The following is a 25,370-nucleotide window of genomic DNA, read 5'->3' on the forward strand; positions in this document are numbered from 1 at the left end:
TAAAAAGTAAATTTTGGTAGTTGAAAAACACGATCAGTTGGCACAGAAAGATCGTAATGGAAACAATGTCTTTTATATAATATCTGCTTCTTCAGACTGTCACTTTGAATTAGTTTGGTTATATAGTATCTTTCCCTTTTTCTTGTCTTACTGTAAGTTTTATCCATACAGGTCCACAATCCCTTTCCTGTAATTCCAAAAATCTGAAAAAACAAGTTTTCATAATTCATTTGGTGACACAATCTTATCTGAAATGATGTGAGGCTATTCTACTTTCTATTAATATTTCACTATAGAAACATTAATATTTGATTATGAGAACTGTCCTAGACACCCTACATGTATTACATGATATATGTACCACATTACTTTCTAAAATCCAAAATTTTCCAAATTCAAAAGCAATTGTTCACAAGATTTTGCATATGGAATTGTAGGCTTGACTGTTAAACTAAATATCATGCAGAAAAATATGACTAATACTGGGAATTGAATATATTCACATAAATTCAATATTTCAACAACTCATGTAAGGAAATGGTATGTTTTGTTTTTGCTTTTCTTTATTCTTTATACATTTTGTCTTTGTAGTCGAATTTGCACAAAACACTTTCCTAATATCATTAAAGGGGAACTTTCTTTTCATAAGAAGTTTTGAAAATTAAAAAAGTCAGTGTATGTTCCTCAAATACCAAATTAAGCACATGGAAAAAAAAAATTAAGCAGGCTTCATAATATATTAAGTGCAGTAAGTGAAAGGCAGCTTACCTCTTCTTCACCCAAATTATATTCATCCAGAGGCTGAAGAACAACCATCCTCCAGCTGTTGAAGATACAAACGAATTTCAAACAGCTTTTGTTAATCTATCTAAATGTAGTAATTTTATTCTGTAAGCACAGCTATGATAGTAGTGTTTTCTTTCTTTGGGATTTCCATAATTCAAATGGTCGTATCTTAGTCCTTTATCTTTTAAAAGAGACAACATATTTGTATTATGAGAAGAGGACAGGAGAAGATGAGGCTTTACTTTTGGCCTTAACAATAAACAGTCTCTTCTACATAGTTGCGTTTTATACCTAAGAATGTACTAATTTTCGGAGCTTCCCTGGTGGCGCAGTGGTTGAGAATCTGCCTGCCAATGCAGGGGACACGGGTTCGAGCCCTGGTCTGGGAGGATCCCACATGCAGCGGAGCAGCTGGGCCCGTGAGCCACAATTACTGAGCCTGCGCGTCTGGAGCCTGTGCTCCGCAACAAGAGAGGCCGCGATAGTGAGAGGCCCGCGCACCGCGATGAAGAGTGGCCCCCGCTTGCCACAACCAGAGAAAGCCCTCGCACAGAAACGAAGACCCAACACAGCCAAAAATAAATAAATAAATAAATAAAAGAAAGGCAAGTAACAAAACAAACAAAAAAAAGAATGTACTAATTTTGAAATAAGTTAGTGGTATGCTGACAAACTGGCTCAGAAAATAAAGAGGAAAAAAGCTCTGATTTTTAGCATTTGCCAGTTTCTCTGTGTGAAGACTCCCATCATGGCCTCGTGTGAGTTTAACAGCTTCATCACAGAATCCCTACATATTAAACAACCCGGTCAACCAGCCAGCTCCAGCCTACCAGTGTAAATTGAAAGACATTGTTGCTATAGAACATCTAACCACAAATGTTATTTCTTCACTTAATGTAGAATATATCAACAAATTCTCTGCAGAAATTCTCATAATACCTCCTAGAGTATTAAGAGTTCTCTCAGTGCCTCAAAGCAATGATGAATAAAAGAATCAAATTAGTTAGAATAGAGATGGGTAGGAATTACTATAATTGTCAACCAGCTCTTGTCTCTGGTTCCATCCTTTTCTACTTCTTGGTGCCAGATTAATAATCTTAAACCTCTTTCATCATTGCTAAAAAATTTGACAGTTTGCTGCCAGCAGGAAACAGATCTGTGTATGGCATTCAAGGACTTCCACAATCTCGTGACAGCTTCTTTCCAGCCTTCATTTCCTTTATCACCCTTCACAAAACCTCAGTCTCTGGCTTAGCCCTGCATAGGTTGTCACAGGTGTTATCATCTTACACTGCGAATACTCTATGCAAAGGTAGTTGGTTTCTTTGATCTCTGCAGCCTTGTGCATATCTCCATTTTAAAGAGCAAGGATTATCCGTTACTGTAATTATTTACATCCCTAAAGTACCTTTAGTACCATATACACAATAGAAAACTAAATATTGAATGAAAAAACACTCTAAAAGTGCTCAAGTATTAGGAATTTCCATTTCTTAATAAAACCTGAGAATTAAAGTTGTGCTATACTATATGGCACTTTTTTTCAGCATGAGTAATGTAAAAGTTTCTTTCACCATTTTCCCTCCATGTAACCATATAAATGGGAGGAAGGCAGAAAGGAACATCTTCCTTTCATTAAATAAAATTTTAACTTCGCTGAAAATTTAAGTTTATTCAAAAAAAGGAAAATTAATGTAAGTATACATACCTTGGAGTAACTATTTCCTTATATTGGAGTTTCTCTAATTTAGCTGGGGCCACTAATGACATGGGAATCACAATATTATCTATATCATAAGAGCTCTCACTTCGCAATCGTCGTCGTGCAGTATTCTGCAAGATAGGATTGCAGTAGTTTTACAATAGTATTTGGTTACCTGTAATGATACTCTCTTTTTACGAGTTATATAAAGATAACATGGCAGTGCCTTTAAGTTTTATACATTGTTATGAAATCTGAGTATAAAATGTTAAGAAAAACAAGAAAGCATATGTGTCTTCTATGAACCAATACATTTGTGTGTGGACACATTCAGGCCTATTTTTAAGACCATTAAAAATATGAATGCCTTAAAATACAAAATTTATCAGAAAAGTATACCATAAAGCACCCTAAATGTCAGTGAAATGATCTTTTAACAAACTCATTTTTTATTAGGAAAGGCTATGAAATGTTTGGTGAGCCATTTAATAAAGATCATTTTTACAATCTTCATTTATGTGTTCCTGGGTCCCTGAGCTTCATGCTGTTTTTTCTAAATCCTCCCACGTTTTAACCTATACTCCCTCCCAGGTAATGAAACACAGAACAAAGTAAGAACACAGTGCTGGATTCTTATTAGCAAGATTATACTTAGCATCATGTCAAGAAGTAGGGATGGTTATGATAAAGTTTAAAGTTTTTAACATACGAAAAAAACCATAACCAAGGGGCTTCCCTGGTGGCGCAGTGGTTGAGAATCTGCCTGCCAATGCAGGCGACATGGGTTCGAGGCCTGGTCTGGGAAGATCCCACATGCCGCAGAGCAACTGGGCCCGTGAGCCACAATTACTGAGCCTGCGCGTCTGGAGCCTGTGCTCCGCAACAAGAGAGGCCGCGATAGTGAGAGGCCCGCACACCGTGATGAAGAGTGGACCCCGCTTGCCACAACTAGAGAAAGCCCTCGCGCAGAAACGAAGACCCAACACAGCCATAAATAAATAAATTTTTAAAAAAAAGCCATAACCAAGGATTAATGTACAATTAGCTCCCTAGTAAAAAAAAAAAAAATGTTTAATCAAATTTATTGCTTCTTAGTAAGATAATTCTAAATATGCTAATTATATGCTAGTAAATAAGGCTGTTATAGATTAACAAAATATAACAAGTTCCCCTCCCCCCACCAGATCTGCCAGCTTTAAAGGTCATAAAGCAACTTTAAAGTTCACTGTACAGGGACTTCCCTGGTGGCACAGCTGTTAAGAATCTGCCTGCCAATGCAGGGGTCACGTGTTCGAGCCCTGGTCCGGGAAGATCCCACATGCCGCGGAGCAACTAAGCCCGTACGCCACAACTACTAAGCCTGCGCTCTAGAGACCACGAGCCACAACTACTGAAGCCCACACGCCTAGAGCCCGTGCTCCGCAACGAGAAGCCACGGCAACGAGAAGCCTGCATACCACAACGAAGAGTAGACCCCACTCTGCAACTAGAGAAAGCCCGCGCAGCAGCGAAGACCCAATGCAGCCAAAAATAAATAAATAAAAAATAAATTTGGGCTTCCCTGGTGGCGCAGTGGTTGAGAGTCTGCCTGCTAATGCAGAGGACATGGGTTCAAGCCCCGGTCTGGGAAGATCCCACATGCCGCGGAGCAACTAGGCCCATGAGCCACAATTACTGAGCCTGCGTGTCTGGAGCCTGAGCTCCGCAAAAAGAGAGGCCGCGACAGTGAGAGGCCCGCGCACCGCGATGAAGAGTGGCCCCCACTTGCCACAACTAGAGAAGGCCCTTGCACAGAAATGAAGACCCAACACAGCCAAAAATAAATAAATAAATTAAAAAAAAAAAAAACTGTAAAGAAGGCTTATTGTTATTAAAAAATAAATAAATAAATAAATAAAATAAATTTATTTAAAAAAAAAAGTTCACTGTACAAAAACCTACTTGTGATGATGAATTCTGGGTTCTTGATATAACATTGACATTAGTAACTGCAGTAAAATTGCTCTGGGATCCTGGTTCTGTGCGTTGAATAGCAAATTCTTCAAATCTAGTTCTTTCTCCTGCCATGGAAAGAACCATTGAGAATGTCATACATTAAATGTAACTGGTAGGTATTAGAATTTTCTGTTTTCCTAGTTTGGTAACATGTGTTTCTTGATCTGTTTAGATTTTATCTTTTTTAATTCATGTATCAAAAATGAAAAAATTAAGGAAATTTTATAAAAATCTTAGCCACAATCCTGCCACAATTTCCGTTTTCTGGGGTCTTGACAGTTTTTATCCAGCATATCTTTCTTTAATCTTATCTCCCTTTACTCTGTTCATGTTTTCTGTAACTTATTCAGAGGTTGAACTTGTAAGACTTACCTCTTAATTTTCTTGCCTATTCTCTCATTTTTTCATATCGTTTTGTTCTACTTTTTGGGAGATTTCCTTAACTTGATCTTCTGACTAATTTCTGAAAATGTTTCTCCTATTATAACATCCTATTTCAGGAATGAAATTTCTCTTTTCTCTCAGAATATTGATAACAAAGTTAAGTTTACTTCCAACTTTGTTATTTTCTGTCTCTTCCACGTTCCTTTTCTCCATTTATTTTGTGTCTATTAGTGAGTATATGTTTATTTTCTTACTGCCCTTGTTTATTTCACTTTAGTACAGATCTTGAAAAATATTTTTCTGTGTAATGTAAAATTTAATATACAGTTCATATTTATATTATTCCAGTTGTTTAAAAATGTCTTTTCTGGCTAGTTGTTGCTTCAAATCAGTATCCATATATTGAAAATGGTTGTTTTCTAGAGAGCTGTCTAGTTACTTCTTTGTAGTATAGCATTTTACTCATTCTATTCCTGTATTCCCATCTAGCTCAAAGTTAGATCTATCAATTCAAGTAAAACAGTTTACATCTTAGGTAATGTTTATTTTTTCATAATGTATCTTTATATTAAGAGATACAGGTTTTCCTATATTTTGGCAAAGATGTATGAAAGTTCCTCAAAAGCTAGATGACTGTTCGTTATCTTAAGGTTAAGGCACCAAAAAAGCATAATGATATCTCTGAATGTGGGTGGGAGTTTAATTTTGTTCCACACTAGTTGATCAGGTAGTGTGATATTAGGTAGTGACTTTGGTCTGTTATGGTGGGATTTCTAGAGGCCATACTAATAAATATGTTAAAGCCACCATGTATAATTACAGTTAAGTACATCTTGGATGTAAATAGTTTCTAATTTATTGGGTGTATTGACATACTATACCTCAGACATACTTGACTAATGTATATAGTGTTAGATCCACTGGAACAATGAATAAGAACCAATAGAGTATACAGATAATTTGTTATTTAATATACATCTTTCCAGTTAAGTTTTATTTTTTATCATTATTTGCAATAACTGTTGAAACTATCTTGTCCCAAATCCCCATAACAAACCCACTTTGTATTACTAGCAGAGTTCTAGTTTCAGAGATATCTCTATTCATCTTGGAACTGTACGTTCCTAAGGGGAATTCAGTCAGGCGGTTGAGTTACCTTAGATGAATCTCACCCAGTTTATCAAAATTCTGAGGAAGCTTCAGTGAAATCAACATCTCCACAATAGGTACCAGAAATGGTAATAAATATCTAAAAGGCAACGTTGTACTGACATATTTTGAGTCCAGAACACAATGTTGGAGACAAAGTACTGTCCAGGAGGACAGTTAGTAGAAGATAACTCTAGTTAGGAAACATAGGAAGGAAATCCTTAACTCGTAAAGTGGATGGATTCCCAGTCCACAAATAATTCTGAATTGACTACATGAATATGCTGTTTCATGTTCATAGAACCATGGATGTTTTGTGTAATTAGTGACTGTTCTAGATTATAACTCCCATGAGGCAGAGGTTCTTTGGAGATCAGAATTTTTTATTTTCAGTTTTTAGTACTAGTGCTCATGTCCTCATTTTAACCTACCTAATGCTGTTTCACTCAAGTGTCTTTTCTTTCTTCCCTGTAACAGCTGTGCAGAAGATTCTGACCTCATTTGAGGCTTGCATATAGGAGAATATCCATTTCTCCATTGATTCAGAGAAGTATTATGTACTGAAAAGGAAAGAAAAATGTGAAGTTTTAGTTCCTTAACACAAATATAATGAGCATGTTAACCTCTTTTTACTTTGTAACATTGCAGAATATTAATATACCAGTTCAAAATTATATATAATGAAGTAAATACTTACATACGAAGATGAAATACTAAGCTGAAAATAACCAAAGTAAGATTCATTAAAAACATCTTCAGGAAGTGCCCAATTTCCTATAGTTGCTCCATTATTTGAAGAGGATGAAGAGGAAAGGTGATCTGTTCTCACAGTCTTCTAAATTACAGAATTTTACAGAGAAGATTTGTTCAGATCTGTAAATCTTGGCTGAATATGATCTGAATCCTTAAGTTAGTTCCTGCTTACCTTAAATCTGGGAACAACTCAGGACTAAATAAGATTATAGAATACAACAGACTGGGATCTCTTGAGAGCAATAACCAGATTTCATCAATCTCCTGACAGTGCCTAGCACCATTCTTTCACTTCTTTAAGTCACTTAATATCTCTGTGCCTCAGTTGCCTTATCTGTAAAATAGGGATAATAGCAGCTATTGTGGGATTGTGAGGATTAAATAAGTTCCTGTAATAGTCATTAGAAGGATATCTGGCATAAGTATGCAATAAATGTTAGTTTCACCATGACTGTTGTTCTGTCTGAACCCCATATTTCCAGTACTGGATTAATAACTAAATTGGCTTCTTTTTTTGAAATGTTTGGAGATGTGGAAAGGATAGGGAAAAAATATGAAGGCCTAAGTGCCAAATTCTCACCAACACTGAGAAAAAAGAGTATGGCCTACCAACAGTGACTGGGACTCAGATTTCAAGATGGCAAAGCACCCTAAAAATGATAGACAAAATTTTTATGCATAGATGCACAGATCGGCACATTTACATCCACATTAGCATGCAAAAAAAGGAAATTTTAAGTAGAGCGGAATTTGTGAGCAATCTCTGAAAGCCTAATATCTTACGAAATTTGAAAAGCAAACTGCAAAAGCACATGGGAAAGTACTGCCACAAGAATGTGATCAAAATCAAAGGAGCTCCAGACCCGGAGGAAAGAAAGAATTACCTGCAGTAACTAATAGAATGACTAGACTTGCCAGCCTGCCAACGCCTCCACCAGGGTCCTTGAGGCTTCAGTAGAGAAATGGATGGGTGGGTAGATAAGGCAACGCCCGGGTGCCCCACTTTGTTTGAAACATGTCCTGCCCATCCATAACTGCCTCTGAAAACAGTATAGAGTGCAAATTTCCTCCTTTTCCATGAGAAGGATCCCATAAAAAGCAGTGGCAGAAGTTGTAACGGTGAATATCAACTTTAAAGATGAGAACACAAGACTCCAAAAATCTGAATACCAGTAGCGTAAAACAAAGAAAAGGTATAAACAACAAATGGAAGAACCATCTCAAGAAATAGTTAGTGGGTTCACAGAATACAGATTTACAGGTCTTCAAAATAACAAATATTGCCAAGAGAAAGAGGCAAAAGGCCAAAACACCTCAGAAATGGGAAGTATAATTGTTGAAATTGAGAAACAAAATCATTGCTCACTGCCCTGAATAACAGAATGGTCATATCTAAAAGTCAAGATCATTGGGTTGGAAGAGTAATTCCACAACTCAAAGGAATAGAGTGATGGAAATATGAAAAAAAGAAAAAAAAGGACAAACCAAAATAAGTTAACAAAGGATTGAATAGAATGAATGGGATGTAATATTTGAAGGAATGATAGCCAAAATTTTTTACACAATGATATTAACTCTAATATTTCAATAACTCACTTGAACATCAAAGCAAATGAAAAAAATATATATAGCACATAAGTATGAAGACATCCTAAAAGTTACCAGAGAAGGGAAAAATTACTGCAAAGGAATGAGAATCAGATTGCCAGAAAGCAAAAGCAGATGCAGGAAAAAACAATGGCAAGTTTTTAAAGCCCTCATGAAAAACGGTAAACAGAATTCTAAGGCAGCCCTCAAGATTTCTTGCCACCCAAGAAAAAGAATGCAGAGAAAGATGTTAAATAGTAAAATAAGATGGCAGACATAATTCTAAACTCATTTCTACAAAGGGGTAGCTAGAATTGTTAGGTTTTAAAATGTATATATACCTGGCATGTGTTGGTGTTCCAATAGTGTCCACTCATTTTCTAGAGTATTTTAAAGCAAATTCCAGGCAAATTTCAACCCATCTCTTCTAAAAGGAACTCACCACCCCCCTTGTCTTGTAAAAGCACATCAGAAACCTTAACCTTCACTAAAGTGATGCTTTTTATTTAATTTTACTCAAAAGTTTTCTTTACACTTTTCCCCCTTTTACTCTTTGGTGTCTTGTAAGGTTGTAGTGGACTCTTGATGCATGGCAATTCAGAGTGTAATTCACCTTCTCTTCACCTGTCCTGATGATAACCCTCCCAGTCTTTCAGTTCTCACTTACCCAAATCTTCTCCTAAATTCCATTTTAAGATACATCTTGGCCCAGCATCTCTCCTGTCTCCTGCCTTCCCTTCTTTACCTTTCATTTATACATTTGGTAACCTTATAGAGAGCCAGTTACATGCCAGGCACTGTGTTATACCTTGGGGACACAGTGGTGAGCGAGAACAGGCATGGACCATGCCCCTGATGTAGTTTATAGGCATTCTCAAAAACTGCAAGTGATGTGTGATAGAAAACAGAAGTACTACTGATAGGAGATACTGAGTATAACTAGTAAGAGAGCTCTTGGAAAGGCTTCCCAGATAAAGTGTTAGATTGCAAAATAGGAACAGAAACAGCAGATGGATAGTAAGGGCAAGGAAGAGAGAGTGGTAGAAAGGCCCAAGGCACCAGGGGACGGGAAAAATGTGGCAAGTGGACAGCAGCCAGGTAGCATAGAGTAAGGAAGCACGGTGGAAACCACGAATAGGTAGGAAACAGCCTATGTAAGTAGGGCTTTAGGGGTACTCTATTAAAGAATATTCCCTCTGTCAAATATTTTAAAGGATGGGGATGGGGAGCAGGTGTGACATAATTAGATTTACTTTTTGAAAATATAAATTGCTGCAGGGATTGAAGGGAAATAAAAGTTGATTAGGCTATTTCAGCAGTACAGATAAGGGATCATTAAGTTAGACTGAAATTGGTACAAATACAGAGAAGCCGGTTTGAAGCATAAGATCACACTGATAATGGGGTTTAGATACGAGGAAGTGTGGGTGAAGAAGGCTGAGCCTTAGGGTTCTGACTTGTGTGGGTTGTGGTGCTATTGTTCCTCTCTCTGTGCACTCTAAAACATAAAACTTAATTCTGACATAATTTCAGACTTACAGAAAACTTGGAGTAATACAAAGAAGTCCCATATACTTTTCACTCAGATCCCCCAAATGTTACCATTTTACCACATTGGCTTCATCTTTCTGAATGCCAATGAAATACTGACATGAGGCTTCTCTACTCTAAATATGTCCATATGTATTTTTCAAAAACAAGGGCATTCTCTTACATAGCCACACAACTATCAAAACCAAGAAGTTAATAATTACCTATTAGCTAACTATAGACTTCATTCAAATTTCACCAATTAGTCCTATACTGTTCTTTACAGAAAATCCTGACCACTCTCCATTCAGTTGGCAGGTCTCTTTAAAGTTTTCTCGTATCTGAAATAGTTCCATTATCTTGTCTTTCATGACTTTGAATATTTTGATGAGTATAGGCCCTTAAGTTGGCTTTGGTATTTCCTCACAATTGGCAAATAATCAATTCTTCAGTTTGTCTTTTCCCTACCTTCTTGTTACCTGAAGTCAGCAGTTCTGTCATAATCACTAACTCTAATGGACGGTATAGGATAAATCCAAGCTCTGAGGTAACGCACAAAAACATCTATTTACTTTCACACAATTTGCCCTACAGGAATACCAGGCTATTTGTATATACTTGAACACATCACATTGTTTCATGGCTCCATGACAAGTTATGTGATTTTTTTCCATTTTAAAAGCTTGTTACTTAATATGGGCCAACAGTATTTGAACCACCAGGGATCTTATTAGAAATATCGAATCTCAGACATCATTCCAAACTTTCTGAATCAGAATCTGCATTCTAACCATATCACCAAAGTAATTTGCACATTAAAACTTGAGAAACAATGATTTGGAAAATTTGACTCTTCCTCTAAATTCCAGTTAAGTATTTAAAGCTATACTTGGCATCACCATCTTTCTGCAGTTCCTCTTTTTGCCCTTTTCCCATCACCCTTAACTTCTCTTCCTCTACCTTCTGCTAGGCAGGGTTATACACTCCCCTCCCCCCTTTTTAAAGAATATTTTTATCATGTCTGTACCCATAACATCATTTAATAGTCATTTGTGTGTCTGCTTCCCCATCACATTATAATTTCTTTAATTTCCTGTGACTCGCCTTTAATTTTTCAGCACTTAATCGTCTACCTGGCACAGAGTAGGTGCTCAATAAATGTTGGACTCTAGTTTTACTTAATTCTGTAGAAAAGAAAAATTAATGGCCAGCTGTTTAAGACGGATATAGGATGAAACCTAATTAATACTTAATTATTTGGATTGGGAGTGGTAGGGAATGAAGAAAATAGGGGAGGAGAGATTGGTATACAAAAAAATACTTCATTGATGTGCCTAATGTTACTGTAGCATTCAATTCAAATGTCTTCCATTTCCTAGCTTTTAATTTCCCATTACTAACATGTCACTACATTATTGATACATCACTAATAATTTTGCGCCTAACATTTATACTGCCCCTTTTTTTTTTTTTTTTTTTTGGTTGTGCAGCTTGTGGGATCTCAGTTCCCTGACCAGGGATTGAACCCAGGCCACGGCAGTGAAAGACTGGAATCATAACCACTAGCCCACCAGGGAACTCCCGTACACTGCCCCATTTTTTAAAGTCAGATAAATAATAGAGCAACATTAGAAGAAATATAATTACCTTTGTTTTTGCATATTCCCTTTCAGTCATATACATATATTTCATATTAATATTTCAAATGTAATTATTTTATTTGGATATATGTGTAACTATTTTTTAAAATCTGGTAACTCACTCATCATTGTTATGTTTTCAGATGGTCACCTAACATTCCTCTGATTAGAGAGAGTATCATTTAACTATTCCCTAGCTGTTGGAGCTACTTGTTATCATCATGATATTATTTGTATTATGGACATTCTTAAAATAATCACCTTCATGCACACATTTTTTAAATAAAAAAATTTTAGTCTCAGGATAACTTCCAAGTAGAATAAAATCATGAAAAGTACCTAAACATAACCTATATTTTCCTGTATTTCTTTAGTGTTTTTTCCTAAGCATAGGCAATTTTTTCTTGCCTTAGTGCTTTCATTTTTTCTTTCTCTAACTTTTGACTGTGGAAAAATTTCAAGAAACACAAATGGAAAATGGGATAATGAACTCCCCTGTACCTATCATTCAGCATCACGAATGCTGGTGACCAATCTTGTGTTCTCTCTCTCCCACAAGCTTTTTTTTTTTTGCTGTAGTATTTTAAAGCACATCCCAGACATCATATCTTATCTACATTATGTGTCAGCTTGAATCTCTAATAAACTAACAGATAAAATGTGTATTTATGTAACCACATGCATTATTACCTCTAACACAATAATTAATATGCACAGCCAGTCCATGTTCAAATTTCTCTGTCTCAAAAATTGTGTGTGTGTGTGTGTGTGTATGTGTGTATGTGTACAGCCGAGTTGTTCAAATCAGGATCCCCAAGAGGCCCATACATTGCATTTGGCTGATACAAGTATAAACATTTTTACATGGTTATAATTGTACCATACATAGAAGTAAAACATTTGTCCTTTAATATCACTTAACATTCTTTGATAAATGTTTCCATCCATAGATGAACTTTTATGATCCTTTAAAAAGCTGTATATTCCACTGTGATAGACTGTTAACCACATTCCTACTGTTCTCTTCAAGTTGTCTTTAATTTTTCATTACCACAAATAATGATAAGATAAATATATTTGTGAATAAAGGTGGTTTCATATTTAGGATTAGACTAGGTTCTTGGAAATGGATCTGTTGGATCAGAGTACAGAGTTAACAGTTTAGCAAACATTTATTGTGAACAAGTACACAAGTTTTTTTTTTTTCCTCAATGAGCTTATAAAAAAATACGTAGTTTAAAGGCCTTGTAATGCATTTCACAGTACTTCCCAAAAGGCCTGTATCAATTAATTGCACCTGAAATATTTTAGGGTCCTGTTTTTACTACACAGTCTTGCCAGAACTGATGATTAAAATGTCTAATATTAATGTAATTGGAAAAAGGAGAAACATTTAGCACAGTGACTGGCACATAAGTGCTCAAGTACATGTTAGCAATTGTTAGCATTTTCATTATTATCATTGACTACACCTAGTTTTTCTCCTAATTCTTTTAAGATACCATTTTTAACATTTACCTCTTAAATCTATCTGGAATGTATTTATGTTCATCCATCTTAAATTTGTTTTAATGTGCTGTATGAGGTACAGATCTCATTTTATTTTTCCAAAAAGTTATTACTTAATGCCACTGATTACAGGACAAACTTAGTTGTTTAAAAGCATTAACTCTGAGAGAGACTGCTTGGATTTGAATCCTGCCTCTACTACTACTCAACTGTGATTTGGGAAAAGCTAGTCAAGGAGAAAATAATTATAATACCTACCTTACAGGGTTGTACAGATTAAAACAATTTACACATACAAAGCCCTTCAACTAGTACTGTACTGGCATATAAGGAATGCTTCATAAGAACTGTTGATTGTTATTTATTGGCTAGGCTATCTTTTCCACACTAACAGGAAATATCACTCTTATCGTATAATGAATCCTTGGGTTTGTCTCTAGGCTTTTTAAATTTAGTTCCCTTGGCTTCCATGGGCAACACAATGTTTTAATGATTATGCCTTTATATTTTGATATCTGACACCTCCTTATTGATCTTTTAAAAATTTTATTGGCTATTCAACATTTTCATTCTGAGATAAACTTTAGAATAACTTTGTTCCAAAAGAAGAATGATTCTGGGATTCTGATTAGAATTACATTATAAGTTCTCCAAAGAAGATATACAGATTGCCAACAAACCCATGAAAGGATGCTCAACATCACTAATCATTAAAGAAATGCAAATCAAAACTACAATGAGGTATCACCTCACACGGGTCAGAATGGCCATCATCAAAAAATCTACAAACAATAAATGCTGGAGAGGGTGTGGAGAAAAGGGAACCCTCTTGCACTGTTGGTGGGAATGTAAATTGATACAGCCACTATGGAGAACAGTATGGAGGTTCCTTAAAAAACTAAAAAAAGAACTACCATATGACCCAGCAATCCCACTACTGGGCACATACCCTGAGAAAACCATAACTCAAAAAGAGACATGTACCACAATGTTCATTGCAGCACTATTTACAATAGCCAGGACATGGAAGCAACCTAAGTGTCTATCAACAGATGAATGGATAAAGAAGACGTTGCACATATATACAATGGAATATCACTCACCCATAAAAAGAAACGAAATTGAGTTATTTGTAGTGAGGTGGATGGACCTAGAGACTGTCATACAGAGAAGTAAGTCAGAAAGAGAAAAACAAATACCATATGCTAACACATATATATGGAATCTAAAAAAAAAATGGTTCTGAAGAACCTAGGGGCAGGACAGGGATAAAGACGCAGATGTAGAGAATGGACTTCAGGACACGGGGTGGGGGAAGGGTAAGCTGAGATGAAGTGAGAGAGTGGCACTGACATATATATACACTACCAAATGTAAAACATATAGCTAGTGGGAAGCAGCCACATAGCACAGGGAGATTGGCTCAGTGCATTGTGACCACCTGGAGGGGTGGGATAGGGAGGGTGGGAGGGAGACGCAAGAGGGAGGAGATATGGAGATATATGTATACGTATAGCTGATTCACTTTGTTAAACAGCAGCAACTAATACAATAATGTAAAGCAATAATACTCCAATAAAGATGTTAAAAAAAAGTTACATTTTAAGTACTGGGCATATACCCTGAGAAAACCATAATTCAAAAAGACACAGGCACCCCAGTGTTCATTGCAGCACTATTTACAATAGCCAGGTCATGGAAGCAACCTAAATGCCCATTGACAGATGAATGGATAAAGAAGATGTGGTACATATATACAATGGAATATTACTCAGCCATAAAAAGGAATGAAATTGGGTCATTTGTAGAGACGTGGATGGACCTAGAGACTGTCATATGGAGTGAAGTAAGTCAGAAAGAGAAAAACAAATATCGTATATTAACGCATATATGTGGAATCTAGAAAAATGGTACAGATGAACCAGTTTGCAAGGCAGAAATAGAGACACAGATGTAGAGAACAAATGTATGGATACCAAGGGGGGAAAGTTGCGGGGCAGGTGGTGTGATGATTGGGAGATTGGGATTGACATTTATACACTAATATGTATAAAATAGGTAACTAATAAGAACCTGCTATATAAAAATAAATAAATAAAATTTAGAAAAAAGAATTACATTATAAGTTAATTTGGAAAAAATGACATCTTAAGTTACCATATTCTGATGGGAACAGGGTATTTGTCTCCATATAAGCATATACTCATGTTCCTCTGTAAACTTTTGAAGTTTTCTTCATGTAATTCCTTGTTAGGTTTAATCCTAGATATTTTATATTTTCATTGTCAATATGTCTAGGATAATTTATTCTTTTACAAATTCTAATAGGTTATTACTGGTATTTATAAAGGCTACTTATTTTTATAAGTTTATTTAAAAATCTGCTACCTTTCAGAACTCTAATTCTAACAGGCATTCAGTTGATTCTTGAGTTTTTGAGGGAGATGATGATTTCATCTGGAAATAATTTATCTTGTGTGACGTTTTGATGTTGAGATTTTAGCTTTGTAGATAGTGAAAATATGCTGATGTATCGTCTTTCTTTTTCTGATTTCTTCCAAGCATAGACAATGTCTCCACCCCCCATTCAGAGTTTCATTATAATTTTTCAAGTTTTATTTTGTAATTTTAGTGTTTTATTTAAAATTCTTGGAACCAAGTAGAATTTATTCTGATACATGATATGAAATGAGTGTATAAACAAACTTTCCCCCCAAAAGACTAACATTACTGTTCATTGAATAGTTCTCCACTTTCTTATTGATTTACAGTTCTTCCTTTATATAATAAAGAATAAGCTGTGTAGTCTGTTTCATGGATCTACTTTCCTAAATGTAAGCAAAATAGAATCTATGCTAATGATTATAGATTTTTGTCATGTTTCCATATGTGGTTGGGCTAGATTCAATATTTTTTCCAGCAATTCCTTTTACATTTTCCCATTAATTCTTCCCAATGGGCTTTACAATTATTTTATGTTAACCAAATTCTTTTAGAACTTCAAGTTACATTGAACGTTGCATTAAACATAAACCAAAAGGCAGAACTGATATCCTAATTATTCTTACCATCCAGCAGTGCTGTTTCCCCATGTTTAAATTTCCTTTTATATTTATCAATAATATTTCATAATTCTCATTCAATAAGTATCCTGTTAGGATTATTCCTGTGTATTTTCTATTTGTATGTGTGTGTGTGATTTGTGAAAAGTGAATATTAAAAATTAAGGATTTACATTCATTCCTTTGTTAAATTTTACTTCCTTAGCAAAAGTAATAAGTATATGAAAGATGTAAAAGGTATATAAAGTACCAAGATTTGTAAATGACATACCAGGTGATGGAGATATGATACAGTCTCCTACAAATTTATTTTCAGAAAGATCTCCTTTTACTTCAGTCTTTTTTAACAATGTTTCAAAGTGAAAATGAAGAGGCACATCTAGAAAAATAAAGCAAAAAAAAGTATTTTTAGTGAAATCACTCTTTACAGACTCCAATATTAAGACTTAGAAAAATAAGCTAAAGCTTGAAAAGTCATAACTATTAGAAGTGGCAAACTATTCTTTCCAAGCATGTTGTTAGCAGTATTTTGGAAATTACTGATTATATGTAAAATAAACAACACTAACAATGAACAACTTCATAAACTGAAATAGTACCTAAGATGAACAAATATAAATATTAAATACTATTTGCAGATGAAACAAATGCTCCCAAAAGGTCTTTAATAAAATATACAGCCAAACCTGCCTGACTCTAAATCCATTCCACCCCACCCCTACAAACTCTGCATTTGAAATAAAGTTTCCAAAAGACATAATTACACAATTTTAATTACTTGAGGGAAAACCACTATAATTCAGATGCAACCTTTTATGAAAATGCTGTTTCACATTCCCTTAGTTTACTAGTATTATGAATCACAAAATGAAATCTACTTTTACAAAGATCAAAACATATTGACAAACTAGTTCTCTTCTTTTAAACAGAGACTTAGGAGAGTCGTTCAATTCACTATGTTTATATTCCATACTCACAACCAAAAGAGGAGCTAAATAAATAAAATAGATGTGCTTCACATTTATTAATTAAAGGGTATTTTCTTCAATCAAGAATGCAAAAACAATCATTTTTAAAAAGCATTCAACAGAGACACATAAACTTTTTCCTAAGAAACATAAAGAAATATTTTATAAAGCAGTTGATTTATTCAAAGTTTTGCTACAGAAAGAAGATATTCATTTTTAAGAAAACTAATTATGAATGCATAAATCAGGATAGACCCAGGAAGGGTCTCAATTTTAAACAAGTATCTCTCCATCAAAAGATGTATTTTAATGGCCGATCCATACTCAAGTGTGGAAAAACATGCACACAAAAAATGGGTTCATAAGTATCACCTTGGAGACTCTCCCAAGGGTCAGATGTAAGATGGATTTCAATGCTATCACTATACTATGACCATAAGAAAACTATATGACAAAATGAAAATAAGAATACAAATTAAATATGCTACTTAAACATTTCAGGATTCTGACATTTGCAATTATCAAAACATAAGTTTTTCCAAAGATATATCACTTAACTTTTATATGGAGTATCGCCTATTCTACCACTGTTCTTCTTGAGTTGTGGGAAAACATGACATAACTAGGGAAGGCGCTTGTTCTACCCATATACCTTCCTTAGAACCCACACTGTGACCTGTGGGCTTTTTATTAAAATTTCGTAACACTTTATTACACTTATTAGTTTATATTTCAGTTGTCAAACTAGAATGCAAGTACCTTGAGGGATTTATTTGTATTTAAACTCCTACCACCTACTTAGTACCTAGTATACAGCAGGTATTCAGATTTTTATTAAATGAACACAAGAAGAAATGGATAACCCTAAGTAGTAGGTAAGGAAGCTAATCTTAACTTATTAGATGTGACATAGTAGGATGAAAGATTATTTATGCCAGCTCTTAGAGTTTTGTCATCAGAGAAACAAATTTACTAATAAGAAAACAGAAAGGCAGTAAAGAGTACGGTTAGGAGTGTGGCTCTGGAGAATGACCACCTCAGATCAAATCCTGTCTCCATCATTTACTAGTTGTGTACTATGGATGAGTAATTTAACATCTCTAAGCCTCAATGTTCTTATATGTAAGATAAAGAGGACAACAATATCTTTCCTCATGGGGTTGCTGCAAGCATCAAACAAGAAAATGTAATGTGCTTATAGGACCCAGTGTATGCTAAGACCAAATGTTAGCTGTGTTATTGTTATATATATTATTTTTTCTTTCTATTATTAAGGTTTCCTCAAGGATGGAGTAAAATAGTTCCTACCAGGAACTTACTTCAAAGTATGGTGTGTAGCTAAGAAACCACTGTAATGCTGGTAAAAACCAAACTAAGATTCAGGGCAGGAATAGGTACAAGAAATAGTGCTTTACAAAGAGGAGCAGTCCCTGGATGATTAGAACCAAAAGCTGCAAAGGAAGCAAAAGCCCATTTGAGATATCTTCCCATAAAGAGAGGAGCCTGAGATAACCAGTGTGAAGAATGTTTCCTTTTTTACCCTAAATATTTACTTCAGTTCCAATGTAGGTAAGATTGGAAACATTCGAACACAAGACAAGAACTGGAAAGAAACTTAAAGCCATCTTAGGGATATAGGGATGCAATGCCTCATCTGCTCGGTTGTATATTACAGGTATTTTTGAGGTCCAAAAGTTGACTGTGTCTAAAGATGGACAATTTTCTTCTCTCAGAAAAATTCAATGCTGATTATAGATGGAGGAATACAACATGGCAGGGAAAACTCCATGCAAAACAACACATTAGAAAAAGAACCCTGACTTGCTGAGAAACATTTCAACAGCATAGCCATGTTATCAATAAAATGCTAAACATTTAACATCAAAAGGAGATCAAAAGCTAAGAATTTCCCAAAGTAAGTCAAAATGGTTTCCAAGGAATTAAAAAATCAACCTAAAGATAGAACATTAATTCAGCATGTGACTAGATTAATTTCTCTATGAAAACTGTTTAGCTCTAATATCCAGTGACAACTGATAAAAGTTTATCAGATTCCTTGTATTTACAGGATTAGATTTCACCATAAAAAATTCAGTTACTTAGAGATTTTTTAAAAGGAATCTTACCTGATGGCAATGATAGAACGGAATGGAAAGAAGAATCTAACTCTGATACATGTTCTGTTAATATTTGAGACTTTGAATTGTGTTCACAGCTACTCCAAATTGAAGATGATTGCAGGCAAGGCATTTGTGTAGTATTTAAAAACCTTGTTTCTCTTGAAGGCAAAGTCTGCAAGGAAAAAAAAATAAAGACTTCATTTTTGTTGAAAAGCGAATCAGAGAGAATATAACAGTTATAGTACAGTATCTGAATGACACCAGCAAGAAGTCCTGGATTACTAAATCACCTTGGGGAGAGTGCTTTACAATGACCTAGACTAAGTGATAGAAGCAAAGATATAGAAGGCCATGAGTGTGATGAGATTTGACTAGTCCCTTTTCAGTTCTTCAAAGTGAAGAGCAAAGTCTGTGAAAATGGGTCTTGCTCCCATCTTAAGAAATCACAAAAGTGAAAAATGAGTTTGAACAACTTTAGTTCACAAGAAAATGGTTACACTCCAGATTAGTGAAAAATATGACAGTGAGCAGGTACTATGTTATGATTAAGAACTGTGCATACAGTTGACCCTTAAACAGAGGTTTGAACTGTGCAGGTCCACTTATAAGCTGGTTTCTTTCACTAAATAGGTACTATAGTATTACATGATCTGTGGTCGGCCGAATCTTCGGATGCTGAACCACAGATAGGGAGGAAGTCCAACTGACTGTACAGATATACATAGATTTTTTTACTGAATAGGGGTTGACGCCCCTAACCCTCACCTTTTTCCAGGGTCAACTGTACTATTTTCCTCCTTCTAATCTGTTATAACCAATGAGTGAAACTAGAGTCTGCCTTAAATTATAATGCGAGACAATATCTACACTGCAATAACAGTGAAGTACTATGAAGACATATGTATCACATATTTACATTAAGTAAAATTGAATTTAAAATATTAAAAAAGGTATGTATAAAATATGCAATATGTTACATGAGTTTGAGTTTAAGATAAAGATTTCAATCCAGAAATCTCATGAAAACCATGTTGCTAAATCAAAAAATTATGTTGCTACATTTAAAAAATACATATTCTGTTTAAATGTCGGATTTTTAAATTATTTTTTTCTGGTTATAAGATTACTATACAACCAATGTAAAAAATCTATAAAATAGAGAAAATATTTAAAAAGTTAATGGAGTTCACTTGCGTTCCTTCTGTCACTCTTACCTCCACCTACTACAATAACATTAGGACTCTATTTTTTTAATGGAAATTATATTTAAAATGCTTATAATAACTGAGAATTTTGGATGCTATTTTTAAAAAAATTATTTTATAAACTTACATTAAGTTTGTCAACTTTCTTGAGTTTGAGTTTCCTGGCTAACTGGCATTTTCTGTGTTTCCACAGCACCTTGGGCATAGCCACGTCTGCCATAGCATTTAACTAGATTTCCTCTGGACTGTGAGCTCCTTGAAGGTTGGACTATAATTTGTTCAATCCTGTATTCCCGGAACCTGACACAGTCCCTAACATATGGTTGAAACTTGAATGCTGACCAAATGAATTTTATCTCATTTGCTTTTCACAAATTTAAGTGAATAGAACTTTTCAAATACATGTGTGCCTGGGACTATTTCATTGGGGAAAAAATAGTCCCTGTTAATATATGCTAAAATTTATCATGTAATGACTTCTTTTTATATTCCACTGGCCAAGACTTATGTCAGCTAGTCATACCCAGCTGCAAGGAAGGCTAGGAAATGCAGTCATTATGCCGGGTAGTCAAGTAAATTGATGATTTTTATAAGACATGTGGTACATGATTATAAAGATGTGAGTTATTTCCAAGATTTATTCTAATGATGTTATATGTATATATCTATGGGAACAGTTGCTGTTTCTTACCTTTACAAGATGCACTGGTACTTGTGACTCACTCTAGAATTATTTGTTCTTTTGTGATGTAGTTCAAAAAGATATAAGGAACAATTATATAAAATTACAAAGAAGAAAATGTGCTAACCTCTCTTTTTTCATGTATGGCTAGAACATTATGAATAAAAGTTGATAAAATCTGAATATTTACCATATAATTAGTTTTCTCTTGCAATTTTTCCAAATCCAGGAAACCCATTAGCCAATTTGAAACTATCCTAAATAATTATGGAGACAAGTGAGGGGCATCTAGGAAAAGGCCTTTTTTCCCCTGCAGAGAAAGTGAAGCCCAGGAGGCTGAAAAGGAATGGATGGAGAAATAAGAGAAAAACCTGGAGATTCTTGCCAATAAAAATTCAAATGTCTAGAGGGTGTGATCAACAATACCATATGCTGCATAAGATTCAAGCAAAGTAAAGCCTGAAAAGTATCCATTACATGTAACTTTAATAATGAAACATTTCATATATACAAAAGAGTATATAATTTATAAGGAAGGTATAAAATAATGTTTAAAAAGCACCTATACTCACCATCCTACTTTAAGAAACAGAACAATACCAATACCTTTGATGACTTCTCTTGCTATCCCGGCCCCATGAGCCTGTGGCAGAGATTGCTACTTTCCTCCCAATATCTGTGCTCTCCTCCTCCCTGTTCTAAAACTCCTGATTTTCAGCTGGGCACATTTCTCAAGCTTCCTTGCATCTAACAATTACTAAATTCTAGCCAGAACATCATGAGGAGAAGTCATGTGTGCAACATTTAGAAACTGACCTTAAGAAGGTCACTTAGCTCTCCATTCTTCCACCTGTGATGGTGAGCCACCATAATCTTGTGAGTGAGGGTAATGTGCAAAAGATTAAACAAAAAGGCAGCAGGAGCCTGGTTCCTAGATAACCACGCAGAGCATGGTTGTCATGCCTAGAATATTTTCAATCTGTTTCAAAACAAAGAAATAAACTTACATCTTGCTTACATCACTATTTGGGATTTCTGTCAAATGCAGCTAAACCTATACCTTAACTAATACAATGTGCCTCCTCAGTCATATTTTTCTCTCACACTTCCAGGAGTAACTGCTATCCTGAATTTTAATTTTATCATTTCCTTGTTTTTTCTTTATAGTTTTTCTACAAAAGTATATGTAATCCTATATAATTTTCTATTTAAATCCATATGCTTTAAAAATGTAAATACACAGAATAATGCTAGATGTGTTTTCCTGCTTTATTACTCAACATTATGTGCATGCAATTAATCATTCTACTATATATAAATATCTAGATTGTTTCTAGTGTTTTACCATTATGAACAATGATAGTATGGATATTATTATATTTGTCTCCTGGCACATGGGTGTAAGATATTCTCTAGAGTACACTGCTAGAAATGGAATTGCTGGGTTATACAAATGCATGAACACACATACTCAACTTCACTAGATAATATATTGTATTACCAAATAGTTACAACTAATTTACACTCCAACAGAGCAGATTTTAGTTCTCACTGCTTCAGATTCATACCAACAAGGGTACTGTCGGAATTCTTATTTTTGCCAATTTTAGACCATACAAATATCTCATGGTTGAAATTTGTATTGCTCTGTTTATTGTTTAAGTTGACCTCATTTTCATACCTATTATTGGCCAATTTTCCTTCTTTTGGGGAATACATGTTTTGATGATTTTTCTATTGAGATGTCTTTTTCTTATTGATTTTTTAAGTTCTCTTTATACACTCTTGAAAGTTACAAATCCTTTGTAGGTTCTATGTATTGCTCCCTGTATGAGCTTCTCTTTGCACTTTTTTTGTGTCTTTTGATCAACAGACATTCTTAACTTAGATGTTTCCTTTATATATAGTTTGCACTTCTTTGTATCTTGATGAGGAAATCTTTTGAATCTTGATGAGGAAACCCTACCCTTAAGTCATAAAGATATTCTTCCACTTTTTTTTTATAAGAGTTTTATTGTTTTGCCTTTTGCAATTAGGTCTTTGTTAAAAATTGATTTCTTTGTGCAAGATGTGAGATAGGGATCCAAACTCATTTTTTTTTTCTCTAAATGGATCACCAATTGACTTAATGCCTTTTACTGAACAGTTAGTTCATCCTCTCCCAACCAATCTACAATGCTGCCTGTTATATACCACATTCCATACATGTCTGGGACTGTTTCAGGGATCTCTAACACTCTATCATTTGTGTCTGTGCTAATAACCAATGCCGTAATTACCGCATCTTTTAAATAAATCTTGACATTTGATAGTGTAAGTTTCTCCACCTTGTTCTTCAGGGCTGACTTGGCTGTTATTCTTGGTTTTCACTCCTCTGCATATTTTTTTTATTGAGGTATAGTTGATTTATAATATTATATGTTTCAGATGTACAACCTAGTGATTCACAGTTTTTAAAGGCTGTACTCCATCTTCTGAATAAATTTTAAAAACAGCTTAATTTCCATCAAAAACCTGTAGAATTTTGTTTAAAAATACACTGAATTTGTAAATCAATTGGAAGATTTTTGACATTTTTAAAATTTTGATATCATGATTAAAGGTCATCCATCCATGAATATGGTGTATCTCTTCATTTATTTAGGTCTTTAATTTCTTTCAATAAAACTTTGTAAATTTCTTCTCTAAAAGTCTTTACATATTTTGTTAGATGTATTCCTAGGTACCATAATATTGTTTCATGTAAAAGGAATTGAAAAATACAATTGATATATACTGAACATGTCCCACAACTCTGCTAAACTTTCTTATTCAAATAATATTACTTGTTGTTTCTTTTAGTTTTCTATTAACCAAACATATTATCTAAAAGTCATGACAGTTTAGTTTCTTTCATTCAGTCCTAAAGCCTTTATTTATTATTATTTATAAGGTTCCAACCATGCTAGATAGGCTCACCAGTTCAACAATGAATAGAAATGACCAAAGGACATATTGTTTTGTCCCTCATTATAAAGGAAATGTTTTTAATTTTTCATAAGTAAGAATAATAAGGGTTAAGAATGATTGTAGATTTTTTTGGTATATTCTTTATCAGGATGTATGCCTACTTTGCCAAAAGTATTCTTTTAAGTATATTAATGTTGAACTTAATCATACACTTTTTGTGAACCTATTGAAATGATTACTTGGCTTTTCTTCTTTAATCTAATTATGTGGTTATTACATTAACAAATTTTTAAATGTCAAAGCAACTTTCAATTCTTCTTGAGGAAAATGCTAGGGGTTTATCAATTTCTTTGCAAAGAACCAGCAACTAGATTTATTTTCTATATTGTATCAATATATGGAAATTTATTGCATATGTATGTTTGTTTCTATGTTTCACTGATTACTATTGTTTATTAGGATTGATAAAATATTTTGTCATATTTTTCCCCTCAGTTAACTTAAACTTATACATTCTTTTCTTTTCTTTTAGTGGTTTTCCGAGAGATTAAAATGCATCCTTAACTTATGGCTTTTAGAGTATAAAACAAATTATTCCTTTTACCACTTCCCTGAAAACAATGGGACATTAGAAGACTTTAACTCCATTTACTCTCCTCTTTCTTTGTTATTGTTGTAAGGCATTTTAATTCCATATATAAACCTCTACATTATATTACTGTTATTATTTTCATTGTCAACATTTAAATTACCCATATATTTATCTTTTCCATTGTTCTTAGCTTCTTTCTACAATTCTGTTTCCATCTGGGATCATGTTCCTTCTCCCTTTGCTATTATTATTAGTGTAGATTTGCTGTCAACAAATTCTTTCCATTTTTATTTATCTAAAACCTTTGTATATCATCATTTTTGAAGGATATTTTTGTGGATATAGAATGCTAGCATTTTTTTTTTCTTTCAGCATTTTAAGAATATTTGCATTTTTATCTGGCTTCCATTGTTTCTATTGAGTAGTTAAGTCTTATGGTTGTCCTCATTTGAAGGTAATGTGTCTTTTTTACCCTGATTGCTTTTAATATTTTCTGTGTCTTCACTTTTTAGCAGGCTTGCTATAATATGTCTTGATGTAATTTCTATGTATTTGTTATTTTTGAGGTTCACAGAACTTCTTGAATCTATGGGTGGATGTCCTGTTTTAGTTTAGGAAATACTCTCTATTATTATCTGTTCAAATGTTATTTCTGTCCTATTCTCTCTCCTTTCTTCTAGAGTCTAATAACATATATGGTTAATTTTTTTTCACTGATTTACAGTTCTCTAATTATGTTTCTGTATTTTTTAAATTC

General features: G+C 34.2%; 1 protein-coding gene across 6 annotated transcripts in view; it reads right to left on the reverse strand.

Moving 5' to 3' along the window:
• KANSL1L (KAT8 regulatory NSL complex subunit 1 like) overlaps positions 1-25,370 on the reverse strand; it is a 141,913-nt gene that overhangs the window by 5,563 nt on the left and 110,980 nt on the right. For all 6 annotated transcript variants that reach the window (XM_036857275.1, XM_036857274.1, XM_036857270.1 and 3 more), the window contains exons 7-12: positions 19,192-19,357; positions 16,369-16,476; positions 6,448-6,576; positions 4,430-4,548; positions 2,495-2,619; positions 769-823 (exon numbers count right to left, since the gene is read on the reverse strand). In XM_036857275.1, coding sequence (XP_036713170.1) covers positions 769-823; positions 2,495-2,619; positions 4,430-4,548; positions 6,448-6,576; positions 16,369-16,476; positions 19,192-19,357 — 702 coding nt within the window. The remainder of the gene's footprint in view (positions 1-768; positions 824-2,494; positions 2,620-4,429; positions 4,549-6,447; positions 6,577-16,368; positions 16,477-19,191; positions 19,358-25,370) is intronic.

This window comes from Balaenoptera musculus, chromosome 7, assembly GCF_009873245.2.
Source record: "Balaenoptera musculus isolate JJ_BM4_2016_0621 chromosome 7, mBalMus1.pri.v3, whole genome shotgun sequence".
NCBI classification, from domain to species: Eukaryota; Metazoa; Chordata; class Mammalia; order Artiodactyla; family Balaenopteridae; genus Balaenoptera; species Balaenoptera musculus.